We start from the raw sequence: 26,276 nt of genomic DNA, 5'->3' as shown, positions 1-26,276 counted from the left end.
ACAAAAATCAAAATGCACCTTATTTTTAAAGCATGACTTTCAAACTTCCTCTACAACAGCTTCCTGAAGTCCTTAATTTCTATCATCTTCATGAAACACACATAAGGATGTATTTGAGAACCAAATCCAAAGCTAGATTTTAGTTTTGGTGAAGCCGTCTTGATTCTTTCTCTCTCGCTATGTTAATTATATCTCTGTATTTAATTATATCAAATCCAAGTCAACTTGTATGAAGATCATTTTGTACTCGGGGTCTCTCACTCTTTGGATAGACATTTTTATTAATGAATTGGAAAAACAAAACACAGAAAATCTTATAGAATTTGTAAGTGATACAAAGTTGGGATGGAGAGCATGTACTGAGTTAGAATTCAAAGTCTTACCTGATTTTTTAAAAAGTCAGCTTTACAAAGTATTTTATAAGATGACTATGATTAAACAACAGTTCATCTGAAAAAAAAATCTGGGACTCTTAATGGACCAAAGGCTCAACAAATAAGGTATAACAAGCAACAAATGTGATCAGATTTAGAGAGTCATAATTCCCAAGGCCAAGGAAGCCTGATCTTCCATATTGTAGTCAGGCCACATTTTAAGTATACTATATTCACTTCAGGGCACTATGTTTTAAGGAAGACATTGATAAAATAAAGAGTATCCAGGGGTGGGTAGCCTGCTTGGCAAGGGACGCTTATTCTATCTGGGGATATGTGAAAGATGGTGATAGAGAGGAAAATAGACTTTCTGAAGAGCTGTTGAATATTTTTAGTACTAGAATGTAGACACAGGAGCATGTCATGTTTTACATGTTTTTATCTATAGAAGTTACCGATAGTTACCTACTCATGATACCAAGGAAAAGACAATATATCACTGAATAGTTATTCTGGACTTTTTTTTCTTATGCAGTGATACAAATATCAGTTATATATATATTGAAGTAAAATACATAAAACTTCACACATGTATTATTAAATCCTCATTGAATTGAACTGACTTGATTCTTCTGCTGACATTTTCCTTTTGTTGGCCAGGTGGCTTACAAGTCTGGGAATGAGCATTGTGTCCATCAATACACCATCAACAAAGATGAGCCATTCTTCCTTCAGGCCAGAGCTAATGCCCAGCATCTCAGTGAGGTACTGGGAGAGGGATTGGAGAATATCCTTTTTTCCCTTTAAATGGGATTTTATGATCCCTGCTTTTTTTGAAATTCTGACTCAGTCAATGTGACAATGCCATTTAAGGGTCTATGTATTATGTGCTTGAACTATATTCTAATCTAACTCATTTTTGAGTCCGTGAAAGATTTGGTAATTGGGAAACTACCAGCATGGAAAGTCCCTCCAACAACACACATTGCAACTTGTCTATGGCTTAGTAACTAAGTCTTAGGGGATTGCCTTACTTCTAACTCATATTTCCTTTCTGATCAACTCTTAGGGAAAGGATACTTAGTAGAAGTTATTTGGTGATATATCTCAACTATTCAAAAATCACCCAGAGAGAGAAATGGTTTAATTACTACAAGATTGTCAACTCCCACGAGAGCAGGAGCCCATGTCTATGTGAACTTTATCTTTCTCTCTCGGTACCTAGCACAATGTCCTATATACAGGTGCCTAATAAGTGCTTGTGAACTTCATGAAACTGTGGGTAGTTTAGAGACGTTAAGTTATTCCCTACTAGATGGCTTAAAAATCAGTACTTTTATTTGTCACATAATTTTAATGAGTTTCATTGTAGTTTCTTACTTATTGGAAGATGACATATGGTGATTTAATTTCCCTTCCTAATGAGGCTATTAAGAAGTCTGAAGCCAACCTCTCACCTAAAGATTAATTTTTTTAAAAATTGATATTTCTTTAGAAACTGTATAAGAGCAGCTGGGAGAAACAGAAGGCAAAAGGATTTGAACTTCGCCTGGACTCCTTGTCTTTTCTGTCAGCCAAGGCCAAGAGGGACCTAGCTAGTGATGTGAGTGGTTATTCAAGCTTTTAGAATGGATAATTGAATCATGGACTATTACAGTTTCCAGAGACTTTACAGACCATCGAGTTGGAGTCTTTCATTTTAGAATCGATAAAACAGAGAATCAGAGAGGGAAAATCCTGGGATTTACAGAAAGAAGGGACTTAGAGATCACCTAGTGCCATACTCTCATTTTAAACATAATACAAAAGCCCAGAGAGATGTGAAATGTCTTGCTCAGGACCACACAAATACTCCTGAAGCATAGTCAAGAGGGAACCCAGGTATTTTGATTTCAAATCCAATAGAATGTTGGATTTGGGTTTGATCTCCGCCTCAGAAACTAATATCTTTTATCTAAGTTTCTTTGTCTATAAGATGGGGACAAAAACGGCACATACTTCAGTTCTTGTGCAGGCCAAATGAGATTAGCAAAGAGCACCACATAAACGTGAACCATTGTTATAATTATGCCATCTGTCTTTCAAGTAATTTGCCCAAAGTCAAATAGTCAGGCCCAACTAGAACCCCAAAGTATGTATGTATGTATGTATATATACAGAGAGAAGAGAGAATATTTTATTTTCCCCTAGTTGTACATTAAAATACTTTTTTTTTTAACATTTTAAAAAAGTTTTGAGTTCTAAATTCTGTCCCTCATTTTCCCACTGCCTGAGATGGTAAGCAATCTGATATAGGTTATACATGTGCAATTATGGAAAACATTTCCATATTAATCATTTTGCAAAAGAGGACTTGAGGAAAAAAGAATGGAAAAAAAAGTGAAAAGTAGCATTCAGACAGTTTTACTTCTTTCACATAGTACTTTTAAGTTAAAAACAATTTCACATACATAACAACAGTAGACATTTGTTTAGCATGTCATGTTTTACATGGTTTTTATTTGTTAGTGTTATTATCTTCATTTTGCAGACAAGGAAACTGAGGCAAACAGCTTCAAGTGACTTGCGCAGGGTCTGAAGCTTCTGTTTTATGCTTCTAACTTTCACTCCCATTCCAGAATTTTTTTTCTGGATATTGTATTTTCTCAATCTATTTTACCTTATTGAATGTCTGACCTACCTTTGCCTGGCTTAGAGCCAGGGTTCTTAACCAGTTTTGCCTGACTTTGGCACTCCAAAGAAGCCCATGGATCACTTCTCAGAGAAATGTTTTAAAAATTATTAAAAGAAATTCTAAATTTCAGTTCAATATTAATAAAAATTAAGATGTAAATTTTTTCCTAAGTTAAGACTCTCTGTTATAGAAAAATCCTTTCAAGCTCCTAGAGTATTTTGATTGTACTTAAGCAATTATTATTTTACTTTGCATTATATTTCCTTGAGCATATGTTTTCTTTCTCCTACCAGATTGCCTTGAAGGCAAAGATTGTGTTTTTTTATCTTTGCAACTCCCTCAAGCCTGATATAAGATTTTGAACATAGTAGGTGTTCAGTGAACATTCAATGAATTTATAGTTGGATTTATAGAAATGCTCCATCAGGCTTGATCTGGATTTAAATATGCTGGGAGTTTATTTTGTAACCTATGTTGACCATAGAATTAGACTTGACCCTTTCTCAGGGAAATTCTCATGTGAATTTTTGTGGTTTCTTCCCATTAGATAAAGTATAAGGAGGACTTTGAGAAATCCAGAGGCAAATTGATTGGAGCCAAGGGTGTACAGGGTGATAGTCAGATGGCTCATTCTCTCCAAGTCTCCAAGCTGCAGAGTGATCTGGAATATAAGAGAAGATTTGAGGACGTCAAAACTCAGTGTCACGTCCCCATGGATATGATCCACCTTGTCCATGCCCAGAAGGCACAACATTTAGCCACAGACATAGGCTATAAGACGGCCCTGCATGAGTTTACCTCTCTGCCAACAGACATGAAGGTGGAATGGGCGAGGAAGGCATATGGTTTGCAAAGCGATGTAAGTTGCTTATTTTAATTGACCCTCCCTGATTCCCTTCCATTTAAACGAACTGTTTTTCTTAGAGCCTGTTTATAGATCCAATTCAAAATGTTTAATTTACCAGTGACTTCATCCAATCATGCAATCAACAAACTTAGATTCTTAATCAACAAAGAAGTTGTGGGACTATTTTCTTTTTCATGAGGTATTTTCACAATCATTTCAAATATTCAAGGAATATTTCCATATTCACACATTTTTTCCACATAGATATATGTGTATATGTGTGGGAGGGGCAGGAATTTTGCTTGTGTCATCTTGTGATAGAAAAAGAGACTATAATGCAACAAATGAGCTCTGTTTTGTGGGAAGTCAGGGAAAAGGTCTGGCAATGTAGAAAGCCCTTAATAAATGTTTATTTATTGATTTATTGTTTCACCTAAATATATATACATACATACTTATATGTATATATATATATACATACACACACACACACACACACACACACACACACACATACACACATATATATATATATATTTTAAATTTAACTCAATATGGCCTGACAATGGCCAGGATCCAAAACATCAGGACAAATGCTGCTGAATATTTCTTTTTGGGGAAAATACATCCTCACCAGTGTGATTACTTCATGGTAGACTGGTGAACTAGTTTCAACAAGGGATCCATTTAAATGGCCATTCCTATTAAAACTCCTTGTATAATGGCAAGTAAAGAAATATTTTGCCCCATGGAGATGTGTACGAAGGAACTGAAACCACAGGAAGCATTGAATGTCTTGTGAAATTCCATCAAATAGTTTTCCACCTGCGTTCTGTTGTGCATTCTCATTTTCTTCTCCCCTGCATGTCATTTTAAAGAAGAAAACTGGTAAGACAGACAATGAGATCTGCTCCTTTCAGCTGCTGGAGTCAGGATTGAAGTCAATAATGAGGGAAAAGGTTGAGTTCCCCCCCACCCTCCTCCTCATATTGCTGGGTATCACATAAAGTCATCCTAAGCAGGGATGGCTCCAATTTTTAAAAATTAATTTAAGATTTTTGAAGGGGGGGGTGGAGACTCTACCTGTGACTGTGCAGAAGCAGATAAAACAAAAGCAGGAGCTAATTTGACTCAGTTGGTCTCTGGGCTATGTCAGGATCCTTTAATGGTGCTTTAAATGTCTGAGCACCAACAATGGTGCATTTTTTTTCTTTGTCAGAACCAATATAGAGCCGATTTGAACTGGATGAAAGGAGCTCGATGGATAGCCACTGGGTCATTAAATGTGGAACAGGCTAAGAAGGCAGGAGAACTCATTAGTGAGGTGAGATTTCGTGACAGCATGTAACAGAACTGGCTGCATTATGTGTGCAAAATTCCTGTATAAAATTAAAATCATTTCCACTCAAAAGGCGAAGAAAAAGGCAATGCTACATGAAAGGACTCCAAACCCAGACTAGGACTGGTAATTAGAGGGAAACCACATACCAAACACGCGCCAGTAGGAGCCCATATAGCCTTTGCAAAAACAAAGTAGGTGACAAATGATATTATGAATAATAATGGCAATCAAACAGCGCTCAATTGCTACCCACTAACTTACCTTTTTAATGAAGCAACATAGGAGAGATGATGAAAAGATACATTTATTGCACCCAGAAAGCCCTTTTGTCACTTTATACACACATTTCTCCATTCCTCCCCTCCTCCCCTTGCTCCCCAAACACCTTAGACATCCGTGGAGTGCCCAGCACTCTGGCTATTCAACCCTTTGGGTTTCTCACCTGTATTTTAATATGGAGACTATCCAAGTTTAGCTGTACTAAATGGACCCTTCCTTAAAGCATCCCCACCTTCTCTGAACTAATTACATTTCAATTTAGGGAAGGGTGCTTCTCTCATATTTGAGGATAACCTAGTTGAACCAATCTTTGGGGTCCAGGCAGGGAGATAGAATTAAGGTCGATTCAGTTCAATTCAATAAATGTTTAAAAGCATTTTTTTTTAGGCACAGGAGATAGAGAGCTGCCCTCAAAGGTTCTAGGTTCAAATTTTACCACTGACACATATTGGCCAGGTGATTCTGAGTAAGTCACTTAACAGTGACTCAGTGCTGTGGGCAGCTCACTAAGAATACATGCTGAAGAAAAATCTATATGTTGAAGAGCATCTTAGGCTAAACATCCCTGAACATCCCCAGCCAAAAATCTCCTTCTGCTCCTGTCCTTGCCTTTAGGCGTCTGTTTGATGGCGCTAGAAACAATTTTTATAAGGTCTAAAGCCCTTGAAACTAATCCTAAAGGTAACAAAAACAAGAGCAACATCTATGTTAGGTCAAAAACTTGAAACACATTGTACTAGGCATTGAGACACCTAAGTCCTGCCCTCAAAGACCTTACAATCAAGTCAGGGTGAGAAAACATAGATAGATAAATATAACAGACTCAAATATATTAATCTGCTATTCTGGGAGTTGCACAGTCTGACTCCTAGAGGCCATTTTAGTCTGTAAGATTCAATATTAAAAACATAAAGATGTTTTGGTTTTCACCCTATGGTACAATTTCATCTTTCTGGGGGTTGACATTGCCCTCAGGAATAGATTCCCAATTACCATGACAAAGAAGTATTTTTAGTGCTTTCTCCTTAAGGCTTCTATATGCTCCATAGTAGGCACCTAACAAATGAATGCTTCCTTCCTTCCTTCCTTCCTTCTTCCTTCCTTCCTTCCTTCTCTCCTTTCTCTCTTTCTTCCTTCCTTCCCTCCCTCCTTCCTTCCTCTCTCCCTCCTTCCTTCCTTCCTCTTTCCTTCATTCCTCCCTTCCTTCTTCCCTTCCTTCTTCTCTTCCTTCCTCCCCTCTTTCCTTCATTCCTTTCTTCCTTCTTTCCTTCCTCTCTCCCTCCTTCCTTCCTTCTTCCTTCCTTCTTCCTTCCTTCCTTCCTTCTTTCCTCATTCTTCCCTCCTTCCTTCCTTTCTTCTTTCCTTCCTTCCTTCCTTCCTTCTTCCTTCCCTCCCTCCCTCCTTCCTTCCTCCTTCCTTCCTTCCTTCCTTCCTTCCTTCCTTCCTTCCTTCCTTCTTCCTTCCTTCCTTCCTTCCTTCCTTCCTTCCTTCCTTCCTTCCTTCCCATTTTCTTCCTTTCCCTTCTCTCCTCTCCTTTCTTGCCTCTTTCCTTCTTTTCCTCTTTCCTCCCTTACTTATCTTTCTCTCCCTTCTTTCTTTCATTTATTCCTTTTTTCCCCTTTCCCCTTTCTTCCTTTCTTGTAAAGATTTATTTCTTTGTTATATCTGGTAGTTAGGTATATAGTGGATAGAGTTCTGGGCCTGGAGTCAAGACCTGAAGTCAAATATGTCTTCAGCCATTTACTACTTATAGGATCCTTGGCAAGTCACTTAATCACAGTTTGTTTTCTCCTCTGTAAAATGAATATAATAATGGCACCTACCTTCCAGGATTGTTGTTAAGATCAAATGAAATAATAACTGTAAAGCACTTATTAGAGTGCCTGGCACATATACTATATACATGTTAGTTATTCTGATTATTTTATTATTACTTGAGGACAGGAATTATTTTTGCTTTTTCTTTATATCTTTACTAATTAGGATAATATCTGGCATATAGTAAGCACTAATTGAAAATTTGTTAGATGATTGATTTCTATAGCAATGTGACTTTTATTGGCCTGTTTTGTGTCATCTCGATTAATCAATAAATATTTATTACGCACTTACTCTGGTGCTGGGAATAAAAAGACCAAATTCCCCCTAAACCCCAAATCTACAATCCTTGTTCCTAAAGGGCCAGTAAGCCTATAGACCGAGAGACCACAGGGGTTCAAAAACACATCTTGGTTCTACCAGAAGATGGTTGATGAGATTCAGGGGAAGCACTTTTTGGATGACCACCATACCCAAAAAAACAACATAGGTCTTAAACACCTTAGGGAAACATATTTTTGACTCTTACGATTTGTAATAATTAGCCCAAAAATATGTCCACATGTGAAATGAAATACACAGTTATGAGCATTTAAGTTTCATTGTTTAAAATGCATTTTCTTCAATTGACTGCCTATTTTTCATCCCCCCCCCCATATATGTGCTTATTTTTGGTTAAGATTATCCCATACTGGTTTTTATTCTCTTTGTTATTTTATAGCCCAAACAAATGAAATTACTTCTCTGAAGCTTTGCAAGATTCCAATCTTTAATTGTGCTAAGTGATAGTTAAACTTCTGCCACATTTCACAGAAGTCCAGCTGCTTTCAATCAGATGCTCTGGCCACAAGTATATTTAGAGTTGGAAAGTATCTCAGAAGTCATCTGATCCAACCTCCTGATTTTACTGATGAGGAAATGAGGTTCAGCAAAGGTCAATCACTTTCCCAAGGCCACATAGATAGTAATATAGATTCTAGCATCCTTCTACATCATCCTGATTCTTGAACTGAACTAGAACTGTGCCATATGCACAGACCTCTACTATTTCAGGATGAAAGACGAATACTGGTGGGGATCAGTACACACAGGCGGCCACGGGATACTCGGGCATATTGACTTAAGAATTTTCTGTGGCCAAAAAAAAAAAGCACACTCTAATCTTTCTGGCCCAGAGACAAGTGAGTAGCTAGAAATAGACAGTGAGAGAAATAATCCCATTACCTTACTTGCCCTTTAAATAAATTGAATTTAGAAGGATCTAAAGATGGTTATAAAACATATCACTTCAAAGTTCCTTAAAATAATAATTAGCCTCGCTCATTGAAAATATGGTTTGCTTGTTTATTTTAAATTCATTTCTATTCACTTTTTTAAGAACAAACACTTAAAACTGGTTAAATGCCATTTTGCCAACCTAACATTAAATTGTCATTATTTATGTTTTTGTTTATAGCCCCCTCAACATAAGGCCTTGTATGTAACAAATGTTTAAAAGTACTTGTTGAATGAATGAATGAATGAATGTTTTAAGTTCTACATTTTGTCATGACTCCTTTTTGAATAACAGTATTATTCTTGTCATTGTTATCATAAACATTTCTGAAAACCTACTGTGTGAATGATGTAATTGGGACTTAGAAATGACTGTACAGTTTATATTAGCTGGCGTGTTAAAAGTGACCTGTTTTTGACTCTGCCATGCTCCTGTGTGGGAAAAGAATAGAAAACTTCAAATGTTAAATGCAACCGTTCCAGAATTTTTATTTTTTATTTTTGCTTAGAAGAACTAAAAATATGTAAATAACACACTATATAGTATTTGAAGTCTTTAAAAACCCATTTCTAAATGTGGCTCTTATAATGTTTTACTGGGATAACCTAATTTTGAGGTGTTCTCTTTGTATCAGGTAGAACTACTTTAATGTTAATTGACACAAGGTTATGCTGAAATTGAAACAAATATTAACCCGAAGGCACCTAGGACATAAAGATGGAGGAAGTGGAATTATAATTATGTTCACAAATTCACTCTAATCTCAAGCAACCTATGATTTTTCTCTTTCAAATGGCATGAAAGAACCACACAAAATTCACAGCTTTGATCTTTTTCTGCTCAACAGAAGAAGTACCGTCAGCATCCGTGGGCTTTGAAGTTTACCAGTATTAAAGACACTCCTGAGATGGTCCAGGCTAGAATTAGTTATACCCAAGCAGTGGATGTAAGTTATAATGTATATACATTATGATTATAGAGTGGGATCCTCTTTCAGCAATCCAATGGAAGCCAAAGCATTTCTCAGTCCTGTTCTTGCTGTCATCCTAAGAATGAACAAACTTTTGTGTACTAGCAAGATTGATCTAGAATGGGGTGACTTTTCATTATTATGGGAAATGGGTATTATTTACTGTAAGCTGAGAAGCAAAGGTCTATCCCCATCTTGTAAAGACCTATCCAAATTTTTGTTCTCTGCATTGTCTTCTGTTGTGATGCTCCCTTATTTCCACCCCATCTCCATATCTATCATTTTTAGAGCAAATATTTCTATTTTTGTTTATTTTTATTACTGTTTTTGTTTTTTAATTATAAAATATGAACAGCATGCCTGGTACTATACTAAGACCAAAAGGCTAGCTTTAGCACTAGAAAATGTTTTGAGTGTGCTCTGAGGATATTAAATTTAATTTTCAACTATCTCTCCATCCCCTTAATTTCTGAAACAAATTCTATCAGAATTTGGCTTTGTATCCAGAATAAAATGAAGATCTGACATTTGTCCATTTTACTTCACGCATGAAATTTCTTTGGACTTTAGTGGAGCCCATCTACAAAATGATGGGATTAGACTAGATTATTTTTAAGACCCCGGCTAGCTCAATGATTCCTATTATCCTAGTTTGGTTGCCTGTATTGAGACTTTTTTTTAAACGTTGCTTTGCCTATGCCTTCTTTACTATATCCTGTGTAGACATGCCTAAAATATTTTCAAATCATCCTAATTTTCCACTAAGTAGTGCATTTTGGAAAGTTTAGGCAGGAGCCAAATTCCTTATTACATCTTTAAATCAAACAGATGTTTGTTGTCGTTACAGTACTTTGTTGGTCTGATATTCTAAAATAATCTGAGGTTCATTTTAATGCTTTCAAATTGTTTAGGTAATGAATTGTGTCTGTCTTTATTTTAGCTCAAATAAGCATTGAAAACTGGGGGAGTTTGATGGTGAAACAGAATTTTTTTCTATGTTAAGAAAACTGCCAGATTCTTTAGTTAACTAACTCTAGGGGGCACTGCTGTGATATTTAGAAACATGGACTCATTAAATAAGATTTGGGGGCTGGGACAGCCCAGCCCAGCCCAGAATATTTTACAGTTTAAACAGCAAAGACCAGAGAGATCATGCTAGAGTGCCCACATTTATTGCTAAGTCGATCATAAGACCAGGTTCCACGGTGTGACTGTGGTCTAGATTAGAGCAAACATATGTGAGGGATTGTAGATAAAATCAAATGCAGTGAAAACTTAAGGAAAATAAAATTATTCAAGAAATGGTCATCTTATTTGGTGGCTTTTCAATTCTAATATCTGCTAGTAGTTTATAAATGAACATAATCATATTTTTCTTTTCTTTCCTCATCTTACAGTTGTACACTTGAAAGAGGTATTATTTTGACAGAGGACCTAAAGTAAAATTTGGCTGTGTGATTTCTGGCAAATCATGTAGCCTTTCTGAGCTGCTTTTTCCTTATCTATAAGAGGAGGAGATTGAACTAGATGAGTATCTAAATTCTATGATTTTCAGCTGCATTCTTCAGCTGAGATTTAGCAAGCAAGGTCTCAGTCTGTCATGTTTTGAGCAATGGGAGAGTAAGAGAAATATTCCAATGAGATTATGGATTATCTAAGGAGTCAGGAATGGAATATTATGATCTGGGTATAGGTGACATTTGATCACTTTTCTGTCTCTGATTTGGTCACTTGGTATGGGATGGACTCCATTTTTAATCAGAAATTGTTCTGTGTTTGCAGAGGCTGTACAGGGAGCATGGAGAAGACATAAAACATCATTACACTCAGACTGCTGACCTCCCTGAAGTACTCCTGGCCAAACTAAACGCCATGAACATCAGTGAGGTGAGGTAGATTTTGGAGATGAATGCTGCTCTTTAGTAAGAGAAGAACTACATCTATTTTTTAAAATAATAATAATTTGGGGAAAAGGAGCACTTTCCTTGGAAAGGAGGCATTTCTTTTTATATGAAGGACATTTATGCTAGGGAATTTGAATGGAAAGCCATGGATATATAGATAGGGTGTGTTATCTCATTTTTCTCCAGTCCAGCTCATCCTCTATTTAACTGCCAAAGTCTTCCTAAAAAGTGGTTCTGATCATGTCACCTTCTGGTGGCTATTTATTACATGCAGGAGCAAATTTAAAATCTTCTGTTTTAACTTTTAAAGTCTTTCACAACCTGGCCTCTTCCTACTTTTCTACTCTTCTTATATTTTACTCTTCTCTTGACACTTAATGCCTCCAAAATACTGGCTTTCTTACTATTCCTTATATGTAACATTTCATCTCTTGACCCCGTTCCTATTCACTGTTGCCCTCTCAGAATTTCGTACCTCTTCCCCTCTGCTTCCTTTTTTCCTGTTTTCCTTCAAGGCTCATTCACATCCCACCTTTTGCAAGAGGCCTTTCCCTATACTTCTCCCTACCCCAGGTCGTTTCCCTCTGAAATAACCTCTATTCTACTTTATATGTTTTATAGGTAAATATACATTTTGTATATCATCTCCTCCATTAGAATGTAAGTTTCTTAAGGACAAGGATTTTGTTTTTGCCTTCTTTTGCATTCTCAGAACTTAGTATAGTGCCTGACACATAAACAACACTTAAGACATTTTTGTTGTTTGTGGTAACGATGCTGATGATGGACTAATAAGTCATCAGAGCCTTAGAGCAGATGGATACCAATGAAAACATGATAAAACATGATTTCCTCCATGTTTTTTGAGTGATTGGTATGTGCAAGGGTCTGTTCTGTGACTTAGAGAACATTTAATAAATACTTGATGATGATGATGATGATGATGATGATGATGATGATGATGAAGATAATGATGGACCAATGAGTCATCAAAAGCCTTAGAGCTGATTTCAGAGTAGCTATAAGTCATTGAAAGTATGGGTGTCTTTATGTTTTTGAGTAACAAGTAGAGGTCTGGGTTATAGTGGAATGGAGAGAAAATTTAAAACATGGTCTGTGCTTTCAAGATGCTTGTGATTTGGAAAGGAGATGAGACAAGTAAATATGAAAAGACAAACAATACTATATGATAATAAAAGAAATGGCACAAGGCCATATATTGGGCAATATTTAATTTATTTTTATTTATATATATATATATAACATTCTTCTTGATGGGCAAATATATTGAATAGAAAACCTGTCATGGAATCAGGAAAGTCCAACCTTCTCTGATCTTTTGAGTTATTAAAACTCAATAACAATATGTTGTTTGGACACATGCTAGTTGCGTGACCATAGGCAAGATACAGTATTATCCTCTTAGTGTTCCAATCAACATTCTATATAAGTTACATCTTTAACAGGAGATCCTTACTTTGATGGAATCATAAATCGACCCACTCCCTGACAAAATAAAAGGGAAAAAAAAAGAAAAAAGAAAGCGAGCTTATTATTTTAAGCCTGAGGAATCTATAGTTGTAATGGGAAGCCAATGGAAGCACATTCCCAATGTAAGTGTTTATTGAATGGAACAGTAATCATTCAATAATATTTGTTGGATGGTTAAATGAGTGGATTAATGAATGCATTTTGGTAACCTAATGGTTAGGAGGCTTTTAGGTCAAATGAAGAAATTAATTTGTGCTCCTTTTTTCTTTTTTTTAGACACGATACAAAGAATCTTGGAGCAAGCTTAGAGATGGTGGCTATAAACTGAGGCTAGATGCCCTTCCATTTCAAGCTGCAAAGACATCAAGTGAAATCATAAGTGATGTGAGTTTTTGTGGTAATTATCTTGTCATTGTTAAATGCTAAATTTTTTTTTGTTCCTTTCTCTCAAATTCCTGCCTCATTTTCTATTCCTATGGATAGTCTCATGTTCTAAACTCATGAGTTGAGTACCTTTTTTCCCCAAAAATCATTGAATCTCATTTTCAAAAAACATTTATTAAGCACCAACTTTCTAAAGAAACAAAAAGCAAACTTTGCCTTCATTGACCTTACATGTAAAGAATTAAATATATACAAGATAATTTGAGGAGGAAGAAAGATCAGAAAAGGCTTCATATAGGATACCTTCCATATAAACTGGGTCCACCTCACTGCTGTCTCCGTCCCCCAGCTGTTGACATATCTAGTTCTCTTACTGTCTCTCTTTGGCCACCATCTCTGAGTCTGCGGGTTTATCTGAGAGGACTATATAGATTCATTGGGTACACTTCCCCTTCCTCACTTGTAGTCAGAGATGCTCTCACTTTTTGAACCTACTCTAAATAAAAAAAAAAAGAATAATTCCCCTGTATATATTGACCTTTTGCATTTACAAAACATCTTCCTTTTAGCAAATCTATATGATAATTGACTTGTCAAAGGTCAGACAACTTAAGTGACAGAATTAGGACTCAGACTTTCCAAGTTCAGCATTGTTTTTCCTGCACCTTATTAGCACCTTCTCTTATTAGCAAAACATATTCATCTCTTAGGGAGAGAAAAAATACAACAATACAACCCCCTCTTTTTTCTTTTTCTGTAAAAACAAAAAAAAAAGTACTCGATTGCTTTAAGTATAAACACAGGCCCCAAGGAGATGGAATTTACCATCCATCTATCGATGTTTTGAAAAAGCCCCCAGGAAGAAATTGCAAACAGTTCAATGCACCTTCTTCTTCCAGGCAGGACAACCCAGGTCCCAGCAGGTAGAACCAGACTGGAATTTGATTTACTAAAGATCTACTGCCATTCCCCTGAACAGAACAGAGCCCTTTACTCTTCCTGAGCCTTGCATATGAAAGAAGACTAGACCTCTTGACTTCTGCACCACATTTTCTTTTAACTCATTCACTCGGTGACTGTCAAAAGAACAAAACATTTTTGCCCAATACCCACCTCTTCCATTCTGCATCCCTTGTCACCTATGTATTATTATTTTTTTCCCCTCTCTCTCTCCTCAGTACAAATACAAAGAGTCGTTTGAGAAAATGAAAGGGCAGATGCTTGGATCCCGAAGCTTGGAAGATGATATCAGCCTCTCACATTCAGTGCATGCAACCTCAGTCCAAAGTGATGTAAGTTGAAAAAAAATGTAAATGAATGTGTCAGCCCACCCATAGTAATATTCCCAGGGAATCCAAAACTCCTGGTCTGTTGGAACAAATTATATGTTGATCTTTGAGATTAATAAACACCTGAACCTTGGCTGAGCCTTGAGTTCCCCTTCCCCAAAATAACCCCCCCCCAAAAGCAAAAAGCAAAAAAAAAAAATCCTTGTTTTGCTTTCTTTCTTTAAATTTTTTAAAAAATGTCAGCATTCACTGAATAGGACAGTGAAAAGGTTGCTAGAGAAAGGAGATCTGAATTCTAACCTTGGTTTTTCCACTAATTAGCTTTCCTCTCCGGGTCCTCTATTTCTCCATCTATAAAATGATGAATGGGTAATCTCTGAAGCTCCTTTCAATTCTAACATTCTATTGTTTATGCAGTTGTTTGGATAGAATAATAATTAGTGTAACAACAATATAATAGTATATATAATAACAAAATAGCATACTAATAATTAATGTAAGGCTTACACTAAACATTTGACAATTCATTTAGTGATTTGACCTCCATTATGTCATGTGGGGTGGATCTGTGTGTATGCAGGTTGGACACTTCTTCTGGAACACATGTAGCTTGGCCAGCCATGTGTGAAGCACGGCTTGACTTCTCTCTGCCTCATTTGCCCACGATTTAAGTCTTTCCCTTCATGTTCACAGAGGCTATCCCTAGAGGAGACAATGTTGGACATACTCTGTTTAATGTTGTTAATTGGTTCTAAGGAAACATAATGTTAGGGGGAACAACATTACAGGGGGCAGTTAGTTTGTAATATGACATATTACAAAAGAATGATCAGCCAGATGATTTTACCAAAGGTTTTGTGATCCCAGGATAGGATTTTGTTACAGTGCATTTACAATGTTGTAGTGGCAAGAGCGCTGGATTTAGACTCAGAAGACATAGCAGAAGTTCACATCCTGGCCCTGCTACCTACTGCAAGTGTAATGTTGGGCAAGTTACTTAGGACCTCAATTTCCTTTTCTGTGAAGTGAGAGGGTGCTAAGGTCTCTTCTAGTTCTATCTCTGTGATCTATTTCTTAAATAATATTTTATTTTTTTCTCAATGACATGTAAAATAATTTTAACATTAATTTCAAATTCTATTTCTCCTTCCCTCTTACTCCTTCCCAGTTCCTGACTTAGGTTACGCATGTGTAATCCTGTAAAACATAATTCCATATTAGTCTTTTTGTGGAAGAAAACTAATAGCTCTATGATCTTAAGATGATGGCCAGCATAATATATTCTGTACAGTAGGTCAAGGCAGCTGTTTTAGAGAAAGTCAGATGTCTGGATTGGCAGAAGGTAGGGATGGTGAGGGGAGACCTAGAGAGCCTAGGAATCTGTTGCTAAGCCACAAGTAAAAGTTTTTTTTATCAATAGAGTGAATCCATAAAGCAGAAAAGATGAGCTGGGAGTCTGGAAATAAGTGTCCAGAAGACGTTCCAGAAACGTTCCAGAAGAAGTGTCCAATATGTACATACACAGATCTATCCCACATGAGATAATGAATGTTAATCACTAAATGAATGGCAAATTGTTTAGTGTACGCCTTACATTAATTATTATTATACTATTATTATTAGTAGTATATACTATTAAATTATTATTATTGAACTAATTATTATCATGCCCAAACAACTGTATAAATCATAGAATGTTAAAATTGAAAGGAACTTTATCTGGGGTATACTCCTTCTTCAGATTGCATATTGCACCTTAGTGACTGCTTTTCTCTTTCAGGTTAGTCAGAGGTAATTTTTTAAAATTAGGTTTCATGATGCCATATGATGAGCAGTGAGAGTGTGTTCCAGAAGAACTCTTTTCTGGAAACATGATAATTGCTTTTTCCTAGAGGGCAGGACTGAGAACACAGATGGAAATTATAAGGAGCAGATTTACAAATGAGTGCATTTTAATTTTTTTTGCATAGCAACTCATAAAACCATAACAAGAAAAAAAAATCTCCTTAACAATTTGGGCCATTTAGTAAAGGTGCAGACTGCCTTAGGAGTTAGTGGATTCCCTGATACTAATAATCTTTGAAACAGTTTTGGAGAGATGGTTGTAGAGAATATTTTTTGTTCAAGTACAGTTTAGATAGATAATCTCTGAGATATCTTCCAATTTTGTGGTTAACCTGATTTAAAACATTGCTGGAGGAGGAGAGACATAGGCAATAGTATTTGCTCTCTGGTATTAGGGATGGCCTGATAAGCCTGTGGCTTACCTCTTCCTCCTACTTTATCCAACTGCTTTCTAGTACATAGGATTAAGGGTTAGTGGAAGGCTTTATGGATTATTACAATAATGGTGAGACCTTTCAAGTACATAACATTTTTAAGATTTGCAAAGGATTTTGCAAATTTTTTTCACCAAAACAGAGTGAGTCAGATAGAATGAATTTTTCTCCCCATTTTCATAACAGGGAAATTGAGGTTCAGGGAAGTTAACTTGTCTGTGGTTCAAGGATTTGAACTTGGGTCTTTTGATTTTCTAGGGCTTTTTTCTTCTATATCATGTTATGTTTCTCCCTCTAAGTCTAGCTTAAGAGTTTTAAAGTTACAGAATAATCCTTGGGATTTTTGCCTGTTATGAAATAAGAATTTCTGCTAAGTCCATAAAATAATTATATAAACATGGTTTCCCAGGGAAAAAAATAACACATATGGCTAGAAAATTGAATCCATAAAGGAGGTGATGAGAAATGTGGGGGAAAGACAGCAAAAGCTCACTAGGTCTATACTTTTGCATTTAGGAAGTATGTAGAATTGCTGGAATTGGATGAGAAATTGCTTGGTATTTCTTCTGTACCCTCTATCATTTGGGAGAAGCATAGAATTAAACTGGGTCTAAAAACTGGGTCATCAGCCCCAGTGGGCTAGGGGGAAAGATTTGCTCTTTCTGGAGGCCATTCATACCCTCTTAACATTGATTACAACAGGGAAGGAATATTGGTTTTGACAAGAATTCCTCCTGGGCCCTAATGAATGGGTAATTACATAACATTTGGACTTTACAATGGAGACCAGAAATACAGTAATAATGCTATCGAAACCGTTACTGTTGGTGTTCCTGTCTCTCTAGGTGAACTACAAGAAAGGCTTTGAACATTCAAAGACTCAGTTCCATCTGCCGTTGGACATGGTAGCCCTGGTGCACGCCAAGAAGGCCCAGAGCTTGGCCAGTGACCAGGACTACAAACAACTGCTCCACCAGTACACATCTTTGGCAGAGGACTTGAGGTTACGCTCTGCCAAAAAAGCTTACCAACTGCAGAGCGAGGTAAAGGGGGGAAGACCCGGGGCTATTTTACTTCTGGGTTTGATCATAAACATTCTCTTGGGTCAGTGTTAAGCCCTGAAGGTTGTTCAAGGGCTTTGAAACTGTGAAGACCATGTTAATTATCTCTTCTTATAGAATGTTATAAAAGAATATAGTTTTTCTTAGGAGGTAGTTATTGGTTCTTCAGTCACCAACATTTAATAAGAATTAGGTGCCAGGCACTCTGCTGAACATTAGGGATGCAAAAAAGGCAGAAACATAGACTCTTCTCTAAGAAACTCACACACTAACAGTGGGAGCAACATGTAAAAGATTGAATATACAAGATATATAGCTTTCTCTCTTTCTGTCTCCTACTGTCTGTCATTTCCTATCTCTGTGTCTGTCTGTCTGTCTCCAGGATAACACAGCTCCTCTCTTTTACCTCCTCATTCATGCTAACTGTGACCCTTTAATTCCATCACACAACTTTGTTATTTAAAAAAGTTATAGATCCTCTGTCAGGGGGACCAGAGATGGAAAAATTGCTTCCTCTTCATGCCCTGGGTTTTAGGAGGTTGCTTTGGAAGTAAAACTGTATATACACAATCCCTATTTTTACTACCTGCTTTTCCCCATTCCCACTATTTTCTCTCTGGGAAGGGGACACAAGAAAATTTTGGTAGGGAAGGGAAAGAAGAAAGGAAATTAGACCAACTGAGACTCACTGAAGAGCCCTCAAAATCTTTCATAGAGTCTTAGAAACATTCAGAGTTTCTGGATGACATTTCTAGTAGGAGTGATGTAGAGCAGCATATTCATGGATTTTTCTATTCCTGGGTATATCCAGACCATACTTTCTGTTAATCAGGAGGTATTCTTTCTCTAAACATCATTTCCCTCAGTTGACATATTCTTAACGCAAGATTTATCTGAGAAGAGTGGAAAGGAAAGACACCTGGGACTAGTTGGGACCGTGTCCCCAAAACAGAGCCTTTTCCGATGTGTGTGAGGGTTTGCCATCTGTGTGCATTTCACACCTGTTTACAGACTTTGCTGAGTAACACAGGTGCCAGGAAGTTCACAGATGGGGTAGGAACACCTGACAAGGATGTTCACTTATTGGAGACGGCTCTGTCACACAAGCACAAAAGGCTTGCTAGTTTCCCTTCGTTTCATCATGACTGGAAGGGGAAAACAGCACTCCTGACTGCTGCCTCTGCATCAGAACTGGAGGAGGGTTCAATTATCTCCTAAATTTGGGGACTCCCAAACCATTAATACAAATGACAAGAGTGCACACGAGCAGGTTCATGGGCACACACACACACCCCTTGGCCAGAATATTTTGAATTCTTTGTTAGCAGAGTTCTGAATCTAGAGTTAATTGATGGTAATCATAACTTCATTTGTTGTAGCTCAGTGATTATCAAAAGTTTTAATCTGGGAACCCCTTTAAAATTACTGCCGACCCCACAAAGGATCCCTTTGCCTCTCCTGCTTTACTTTGATTTTGAATGTAATGAAAAGGGGTTTCAACACTTGTCAGACTAACTCTTCTGTCTCTCTCATCTTGTTTCCTGCAGAATTTGTATAGATCTGACCTAAACTTTATGAGAGGTGTTGGCTGTGTTATTCCAGGGACTTTGGAAATTGAAGGAAGAAAGAAAGCATCTGAGCTCATCAGTGAGGTAACTAGCAATTTTCCTTGGATTGGATTAATTGCCTCTGGGTATTAATATTATTAGCAATATTTGCCACACATTGTGGGAAGTATCCTTAATGAAAGAAAATGCATTGCTATGTTATACAGATGTGCTGATTCATTAGATTCATCTTTAATTTTAACCATTTTTATTAGTGTGCCCATTTGAGTCAGTGCCATTTAAGAAAGCTTTGCAGATAATTTCAAACCCTCCATTATCCAGAACAAAAAATTATTTTACTAGCTTGTAAGATGTGGTTTCCTGGTGTTGCTTTGAAGACTGGTGATTTCCTGTGGGCTTTGAAGAAAAAAAAAAGCTGGATTCTGATCTTGGGATTGGGAGAATAAAAAGCTTTTCCCTTTGACTTAAAAAAGAATCACAGATTTCTTGGGTGGGTCGTAGGCCCATACTCTAAGTAAGCGTGAGAGCTTTCCCTCCTTTGAACTATATGTGGGAGAACTTGCTAGAAATCACAATCTCCATCATTTTCATTGGATTCAATTGGAATCAGATGAATTTTGATTTAGTTAAACATTTATGATAATATGAGAACTACTTCATTGGAGCCCTTGGTTCATGTCTCATCATGATGCACAAGTGACCTTGGATCTTTAAAGGCCATTTTTGAGAGCACCATCCAGAACCTGGTTTCTATTGAACTTGGAAGTCTAGATGTGTAATCCTGGAATATATGAAAAGACCTACCCTCAGAGGAGTGTCCACTAGGAGATGATTTTTTTTAAAAACACATAGCAATTCCTGTAGATAGTCTATCAAGGTATGGAGGGCTTGGAATCTGTGACAGTGGGGAGATTGTCTTCACCAATGAGTTCATAGATTTGTGAATTAATCAAAAAGTTCACAGGGAGTTCAAAGGGAATAAGATGTTATATATACTCATAGTTTTTTCCATGGCTTCCCATTATTATGCCTACTATGCATTATTATGAAGGACTATATATATATATGTATATATCATGTATATATATAATATATATATATACAAATACATGTGTATTTATATGTGTAATAAATAAAACATTTAAGATATTAAAACATTTCTGTGCACAGTGGTTCTGAACAAATGTGGTATCTGAACCTCTAATTTATGTGTTCCTTTGGTATTGCAGGGAAGGAACAATGTAAACTTCTTTTTCATGTTTAGCAGCATCTGGTCTAACCCTATATATTTCCCCTCCATTTGTTTTCTCTTACTAATGAGATCTAAATTCACTAGATTGTTCACGAGTCTAAGGAGAGAACTGGATTCAATGACTGAGAGACTCTTGATCCTTGTCAAGCATAGTTTTATGGCCAGTATTAGAAGTCAGACCAAGAAACTGGACCTTCTTCTGACCTAGCACCTCATGGAGCCTTTCTTTCTTTCTTTCTTTCTCTCTCTTTTGTGGGAACTCAGAGTAAATATCGCCAGCAGCCCCAGTCCTTCAGGTACACAGCTGTGACAGACTCACCAGGGCTCCTTCATGCAAAATTCAGCAATCAGATTACTAATGAGGTAAAAAAAATCTCTACTGAAATCAGGGGTGGACTTTTAACATTGCCATGTGCTGATAAAAGGAAGGGAAAAAAAACAACAACAAAAGTTTGGGAAGAAAAGAATCACATCCTAAGAATAATGATAAGACCAGTTGACATTTATAAAGCTCTTAAATTTTATAAAATACTTAACATATTATAGCATCCCTTCTGGGTTACTTCATTACCTTGGATAAACTTACATTTTCTCATTTGATTCTCTCAGGTCTTTTGCTTTCTAGTATAATGATTTTCCCAATTTATCAAGACCTTTCAGTTGTCCTCTTTATTTTTAATATGGAGATTAGACTTTTACTTAAAGACCAACAACAATTTTGGATAATTTTTAGATTTAGAATTCTGGTCCATGATGCTAGGTATTTCTAGAATTAGTTGGAATTTGGCTAAATGTGTGTGTATTATATGTGTATGTGTGTATATTTTTCCTACTAAGTGGTAACTATATTTACAAAAAGAAGCTCAGGACAAGAATAATGGGAGCATATGACAGTCTCTATTAGTATCTCACCTTGGAAAGATCTATTTTCAAACATTTTAATCATTAATGTTGGGAGATAGAGAAAGATGTAGCACTTGACAATGATTTTAGCATACCCTCTGAGATATACAAAACTAGAAATTTACAAATCATCATCATCATCATCATCATCATTATCTAAAGTGGCTGCATTCCAGTAGAAAGAGTGGAAGATTGAGGTTCAATTTCCAGTTATATCTTCTATTATCTATGTGACTTTAATCAGATTATTCCTCTGGGTCCATTTTCTCCTTGATGAAATACAGATGGGTAGCTAGGCAGTGCAGGGGGTAGAGGGCTAGTCTTGGAGTAAGGAAGCCATAAGTTCAAATCCAGCTTCAGACACTCACCAGCTCTGTGATCCTGGGAAAGTCACTTAATCCTGCCTCAGTTTCCTCATCTGTAAAATGAGCTAGGAAAGGAAAAAGAAAATTACTCCAGCGTTTTTGCCAAGAAAACCTCAAAAGGGGTTAGGAAATGTTGGAAATGACTGAAACAACTGAACAACATCAAAATCTCCCAAAGCAGTGATATTAATCAAATGAGAATGTATGTAAGGCATTTTGCAAATCCTGAAGGCTACATAAATGCTAGCTTTTTATTAAATGCTTTATATACAGTAAAGCACTAGACAAATGTCAGTGATGGTCATAATTAGAGACAGTATGGTGTGGTGGATTATGGTTCACTGGATTTGGAGTTGGAGAATTAGAGTTTGAATTCCAACTCTATTCCTTAGTAGTTGTGTTATCTTGGGTAAGTCTCAGTTTTCTCATCTGTAAAATGAGGGGATAGATTAAATGATCTTTAAGGTATTTTCCAACTCTATAGTTCCCTTTGGCAATTTTATTATGTCTTTTCTTCAGCACCTTGCTTTTTCTTTTTCTTTTTTTTTTTCCTCTTCCTTTCATCATCCTAATCCCATTGTTGTTTGTTGCATTGCACTTTTGTCCCTGATTGCATGTATAGACAAATTTGCTTGGTTGGTTTAGGACTTGGCATTTCCTTTAAGTGAAAGAAAATCAACAACTGTCTTACTCAAAAAGCTATAGTTTTCCTATTCTTTTCTTCTTTTGATAAATGATTTAATATAATATCAGTAACAATGGACAATGCATTGAATTTGGAATCAGAACATCTGAGATCAAATCTAATATCTCTTAGTTATTACTTGTGTGGCCTTACCTTTGGGTCTTAGTTTTCTCATCTGTAAAATGGAGAAAGGGATATTGGAGTAGATAATCTTTAAAATCCTTTCTAGTTCTTAATCTATGATCCCACAAAAATGAAGAAATATGTCTTTTTAAATTTAATTTTGTTTTTTTCAATTAACAAAATTCCTTTTCTTTCCCTCCTACCTTTCTCCCTACTGAAAAACAAAACCTTTGTAAGAAATAAATATAATCTAGCAAAAAAAATGACGAATTGATGCCTTAAAGCCATAAATTCTAAACTATTTACATTTTAATAAATGGAAAATGTATGCATTTTGGCAAACTAATTTTGGCATATAAGAATAGCATCTCATTTGCTCCATGGCCCCTTTTAATTTCTATTTTTAGCCTTATAGGATTTTAATAGACTTTTAGAAAGTACATTGCACTGTTTGTATCACCAGCAGAAATATACTTTGGTGTTTGTAAAGGTCTTGATGACTGTATTTATGATTTCTTTTCCCCCTCTCAGCGCCTCTATAAAGCAGCAGGGAAAGACACAAGTCACCAGTACACAATGACCCTAGGTCTTCCTGAATTTATCAGAGCAAAAATAAATGCAGCTAACCTTAGTGAGGTAAGCATATATCTCTGGATTAGTGTAATGGCCAAATATGAGAAATGATGAAATTCCCTTCTCTCCTTTCCTTGGAGTGGTGGGAAGCAATGAATGTGGAATATTGTATATTTCAAATGCTGTAGCTGCTATGTCTTGTGGAGAAGGCTCCCTGGGCTGGGGATGGGTTTTATCTCAGCTTCTTAAATGGTGGCTCATGATCCCATATGGGATCCTGTAACTAACTGTTTTTATTTTGCAAAATTAGAATTTATTATAAGTGCTTAATTTTATATCTATTTAATATACCTCTATACTTTGGGTTACTTTAAAATTTCTTGAGAAAAAAGGGTTACAAGTGGAAAAAAGTCTAAGAAGCTCTGGGTTATATTACTACAGATCTTTAAACAAAAGCTGGGTAGTCACTGGCTAGCTTTGTCTTAGTAAGGCTAAGAGATTAAACTTCTCTGATTGGTGCCTTGAATTCTGAGATTCTGTGAAATGTAGACATGACTGATGAAAAGGGGAAAACAAACAGTAAAATTTCACAACAAATAAATAAATATAGGATGTATGTAACAAGTCTTAGTGATGTCAGAATTTATCTTTCACCAAAATTTAGTTGTGATTCAAAGATTTTTATTCCCGAATTTTCAGAATAACACAAATTTGATCGTGTTGGGTTAAGCCCAGAAACTTACTAGAATGTGTAACCTTTCAATGTCCACATTAACCATGTCTTTATACAAATGTGCTGAGTATAGATGTGGAGGGGGTGGTAGCATGCACGCTAATGAAACGTTCTACACAAAATAGCTGTGGCTTGTCAGAAACTGATTCGTGCACACAGAACTACAAATGAGGGTGGGGGGGGATGTTTCTTTGTTCATTGATTCATGTATTTAAAAAAAAAAAAAGAAAAAGAAGAAAATCTACACGTGTTCCCACTTTAGGCAAAATACAAGGAGTCTTGGAATAATCTGTGTGCTCAAGGCTACAAGCTGACAATGGAAGCGATCCCCTTCCAGACTGCAAAGGCCTCCCGAGATATCGCGAGTGATGTGAGTTGAATGATATGACCTTCCATCTTGCCTAATTTCTGTTAACTTCATGTAAAACAATGTCTACGGCAAATTTTACTGAATTAAAGCAAATCTATAACCATGTGAGACAAGAATGTCACTTGCAGAATATATTACTTATGAATGAGAGTCTTTGTAGGAGGGAAAAAAGGTTCTGCTAATCAGAAGCCAAATACAGTCAAAGACCTTCCAGAGGAAGCTGGGCTGATTTATTTGTAATCATAATGCTGGAGAAATAAATGTTCTTCACCTATAATCCCAACCCTGAACCAGGTAGGGAAATCACAGCAATTCAAGTCATCAAGTTTTCATCTATTTCCATCTCTATCCTAGTTTTAGGGACTAGCAATTCTACTTTGCACACTGCAATTCAACCCATAGCTTCAGGACATGAAGGTGATTTTTTTCCCTTCCCATAAAGAAATCATAGAAAACAGAGACTACAGATGCAAAGATCTTGTTATTGGGGTTTAACGCTTTGCCAAGAGCATCTGGATAAAACACAACTTTCTCATTTGCAGCTTTTGATAAATTCCTTTTGGTCACAGGAAAACTAGTCAAATAGGGTCCCTTTCTGTTGGTTTCAATATCCAGCTTCTGATCAGGCAGGCAGAAGAATACTGTGTTTTGATTCAGGGAAGAAGGTGCTTTTGTTTTAGTTCAGAGATTTTCACCCCAATAATAACCATCCCTTTGTATAAAAAAGAAAAATGTGATTTTATAGAATTTAAAGTAAACACTGGAATTTAAGTAAATAAAATGCAAATGTCTGATTTCTTTTCATTCAGTGTCAGTACAGACATGACTTTGTGAAGGAGAGAGGGAAACTGATTGGGGCCAGAAGCATTCTGGATGACCACAAACTTCAGCACTGCCTGCGGGTGGGGAAGCTACAGAGTGAGCAGCAGTACAGGAAGGAGGCACCAGGCAGCAAAACTCAGTACCACCTCCCCATGGACATGGTGAATCTGGTCCATGCTCGCAAAGCTCAGGCCCTGGCAAGTGAGCACGATTACAGGACAAGATGCCATGACTTTACAGCACTTCCTGAGGACTTGAAGCTATATTGGGCCAAGAAAGCTCATGCACTACAGAGTGAGGTAAAGTTTCTTTACCCTTCCTTTCCTTCCTTCCTTCCTTCCTTCCTTCCTTCCTTCCTTCCTTCCTTCCTTCCTTCCTTCCTTCCTTCCTTCCTTCCTTCCTTCCTTCCTTCCTTCTCTCTCTCTCTTCTTTTTCCTTCTTTTCCTTCTCCTTTCTCACCCTCCCACCACAATACTTTTTTTTCTTACAACTTTTTACTTAACATTTATTTATACTACCCCCTCATCTTTCTTTTCTAGGTTGTTTATTACAGTTTCACATACTCATGTGTGTATGTGTGTATACATATGTATATACAATATATAGAGATGAAGATAATAGAAATCAATAGATATAGATTGATCTATATCTATAGGTAGTTATACGTTATCTTACATATATGTAGGAATATATTATATGTGCATATATATATACATTATATATGGAACTAGAAAGATTCTTCTACAAACAATATTTCATATTGGATAAATTATTAAGTTTAAAATTTAGAAGATATATGTTCAAACCGTACCTCTGATGTTTAACAACTATATGACACTAGAAAACTCAATTTAAAGCTCTATATGCCTCAGAAAACTCCCCAAGAATCATCTA

General features: G+C 36.5%; 1 protein-coding gene across 2 annotated transcripts in view; it reads left to right on the top strand.

The window, feature by feature from the left end:
• The window catches only part of NRAP (nebulin related anchoring protein), a 79,568-nt gene that overhangs the window by 38,767 nt on the left and 14,525 nt on the right, over nt 1-26,276 (top strand). For both annotated transcript variants that reach the window (XM_051981464.1, XM_051981463.1), the window contains exons 22-35: nt 1,035-1,139; nt 1,870-1,977; nt 3,596-3,907; nt 5,115-5,219; nt 9,458-9,556; nt 11,363-11,467; nt 13,252-13,359; nt 14,538-14,651; nt 17,773-17,970; nt 19,536-19,640; nt 21,073-21,171; nt 23,416-23,520; nt 24,453-24,560; nt 25,370-25,681. In XM_051981464.1, coding sequence (XP_051837424.1) covers nt 1,035-1,139; nt 1,870-1,977; nt 3,596-3,907; nt 5,115-5,219; nt 9,458-9,556; nt 11,363-11,467; nt 13,252-13,359; nt 14,538-14,651; nt 17,773-17,970; nt 19,536-19,640; nt 21,073-21,171; nt 23,416-23,520; nt 24,453-24,560; nt 25,370-25,681 — 1,983 coding nt within the window. The remainder of the gene's footprint in view (nt 1-1,034; nt 1,140-1,869; nt 1,978-3,595; nt 3,908-5,114; nt 5,220-9,457; nt 9,557-11,362; nt 11,468-13,251; nt 13,360-14,537; nt 14,652-17,772; nt 17,971-19,535; nt 19,641-21,072; nt 21,172-23,415; nt 23,521-24,452; nt 24,561-25,369; nt 25,682-26,276) is intronic.

The sequence above is a fragment of the Antechinus flavipes genome, chromosome 2 (assembly GCF_016432865.1).
Source record: "Antechinus flavipes isolate AdamAnt ecotype Samford, QLD, Australia chromosome 2, AdamAnt_v2, whole genome shotgun sequence".
In the NCBI taxonomy this organism is placed as follows: Eukaryota; Metazoa; Chordata; class Mammalia; order Dasyuromorphia; family Dasyuridae; genus Antechinus; species Antechinus flavipes.
This window is presented reverse-complemented; position numbering and strand designations above follow the sequence as displayed.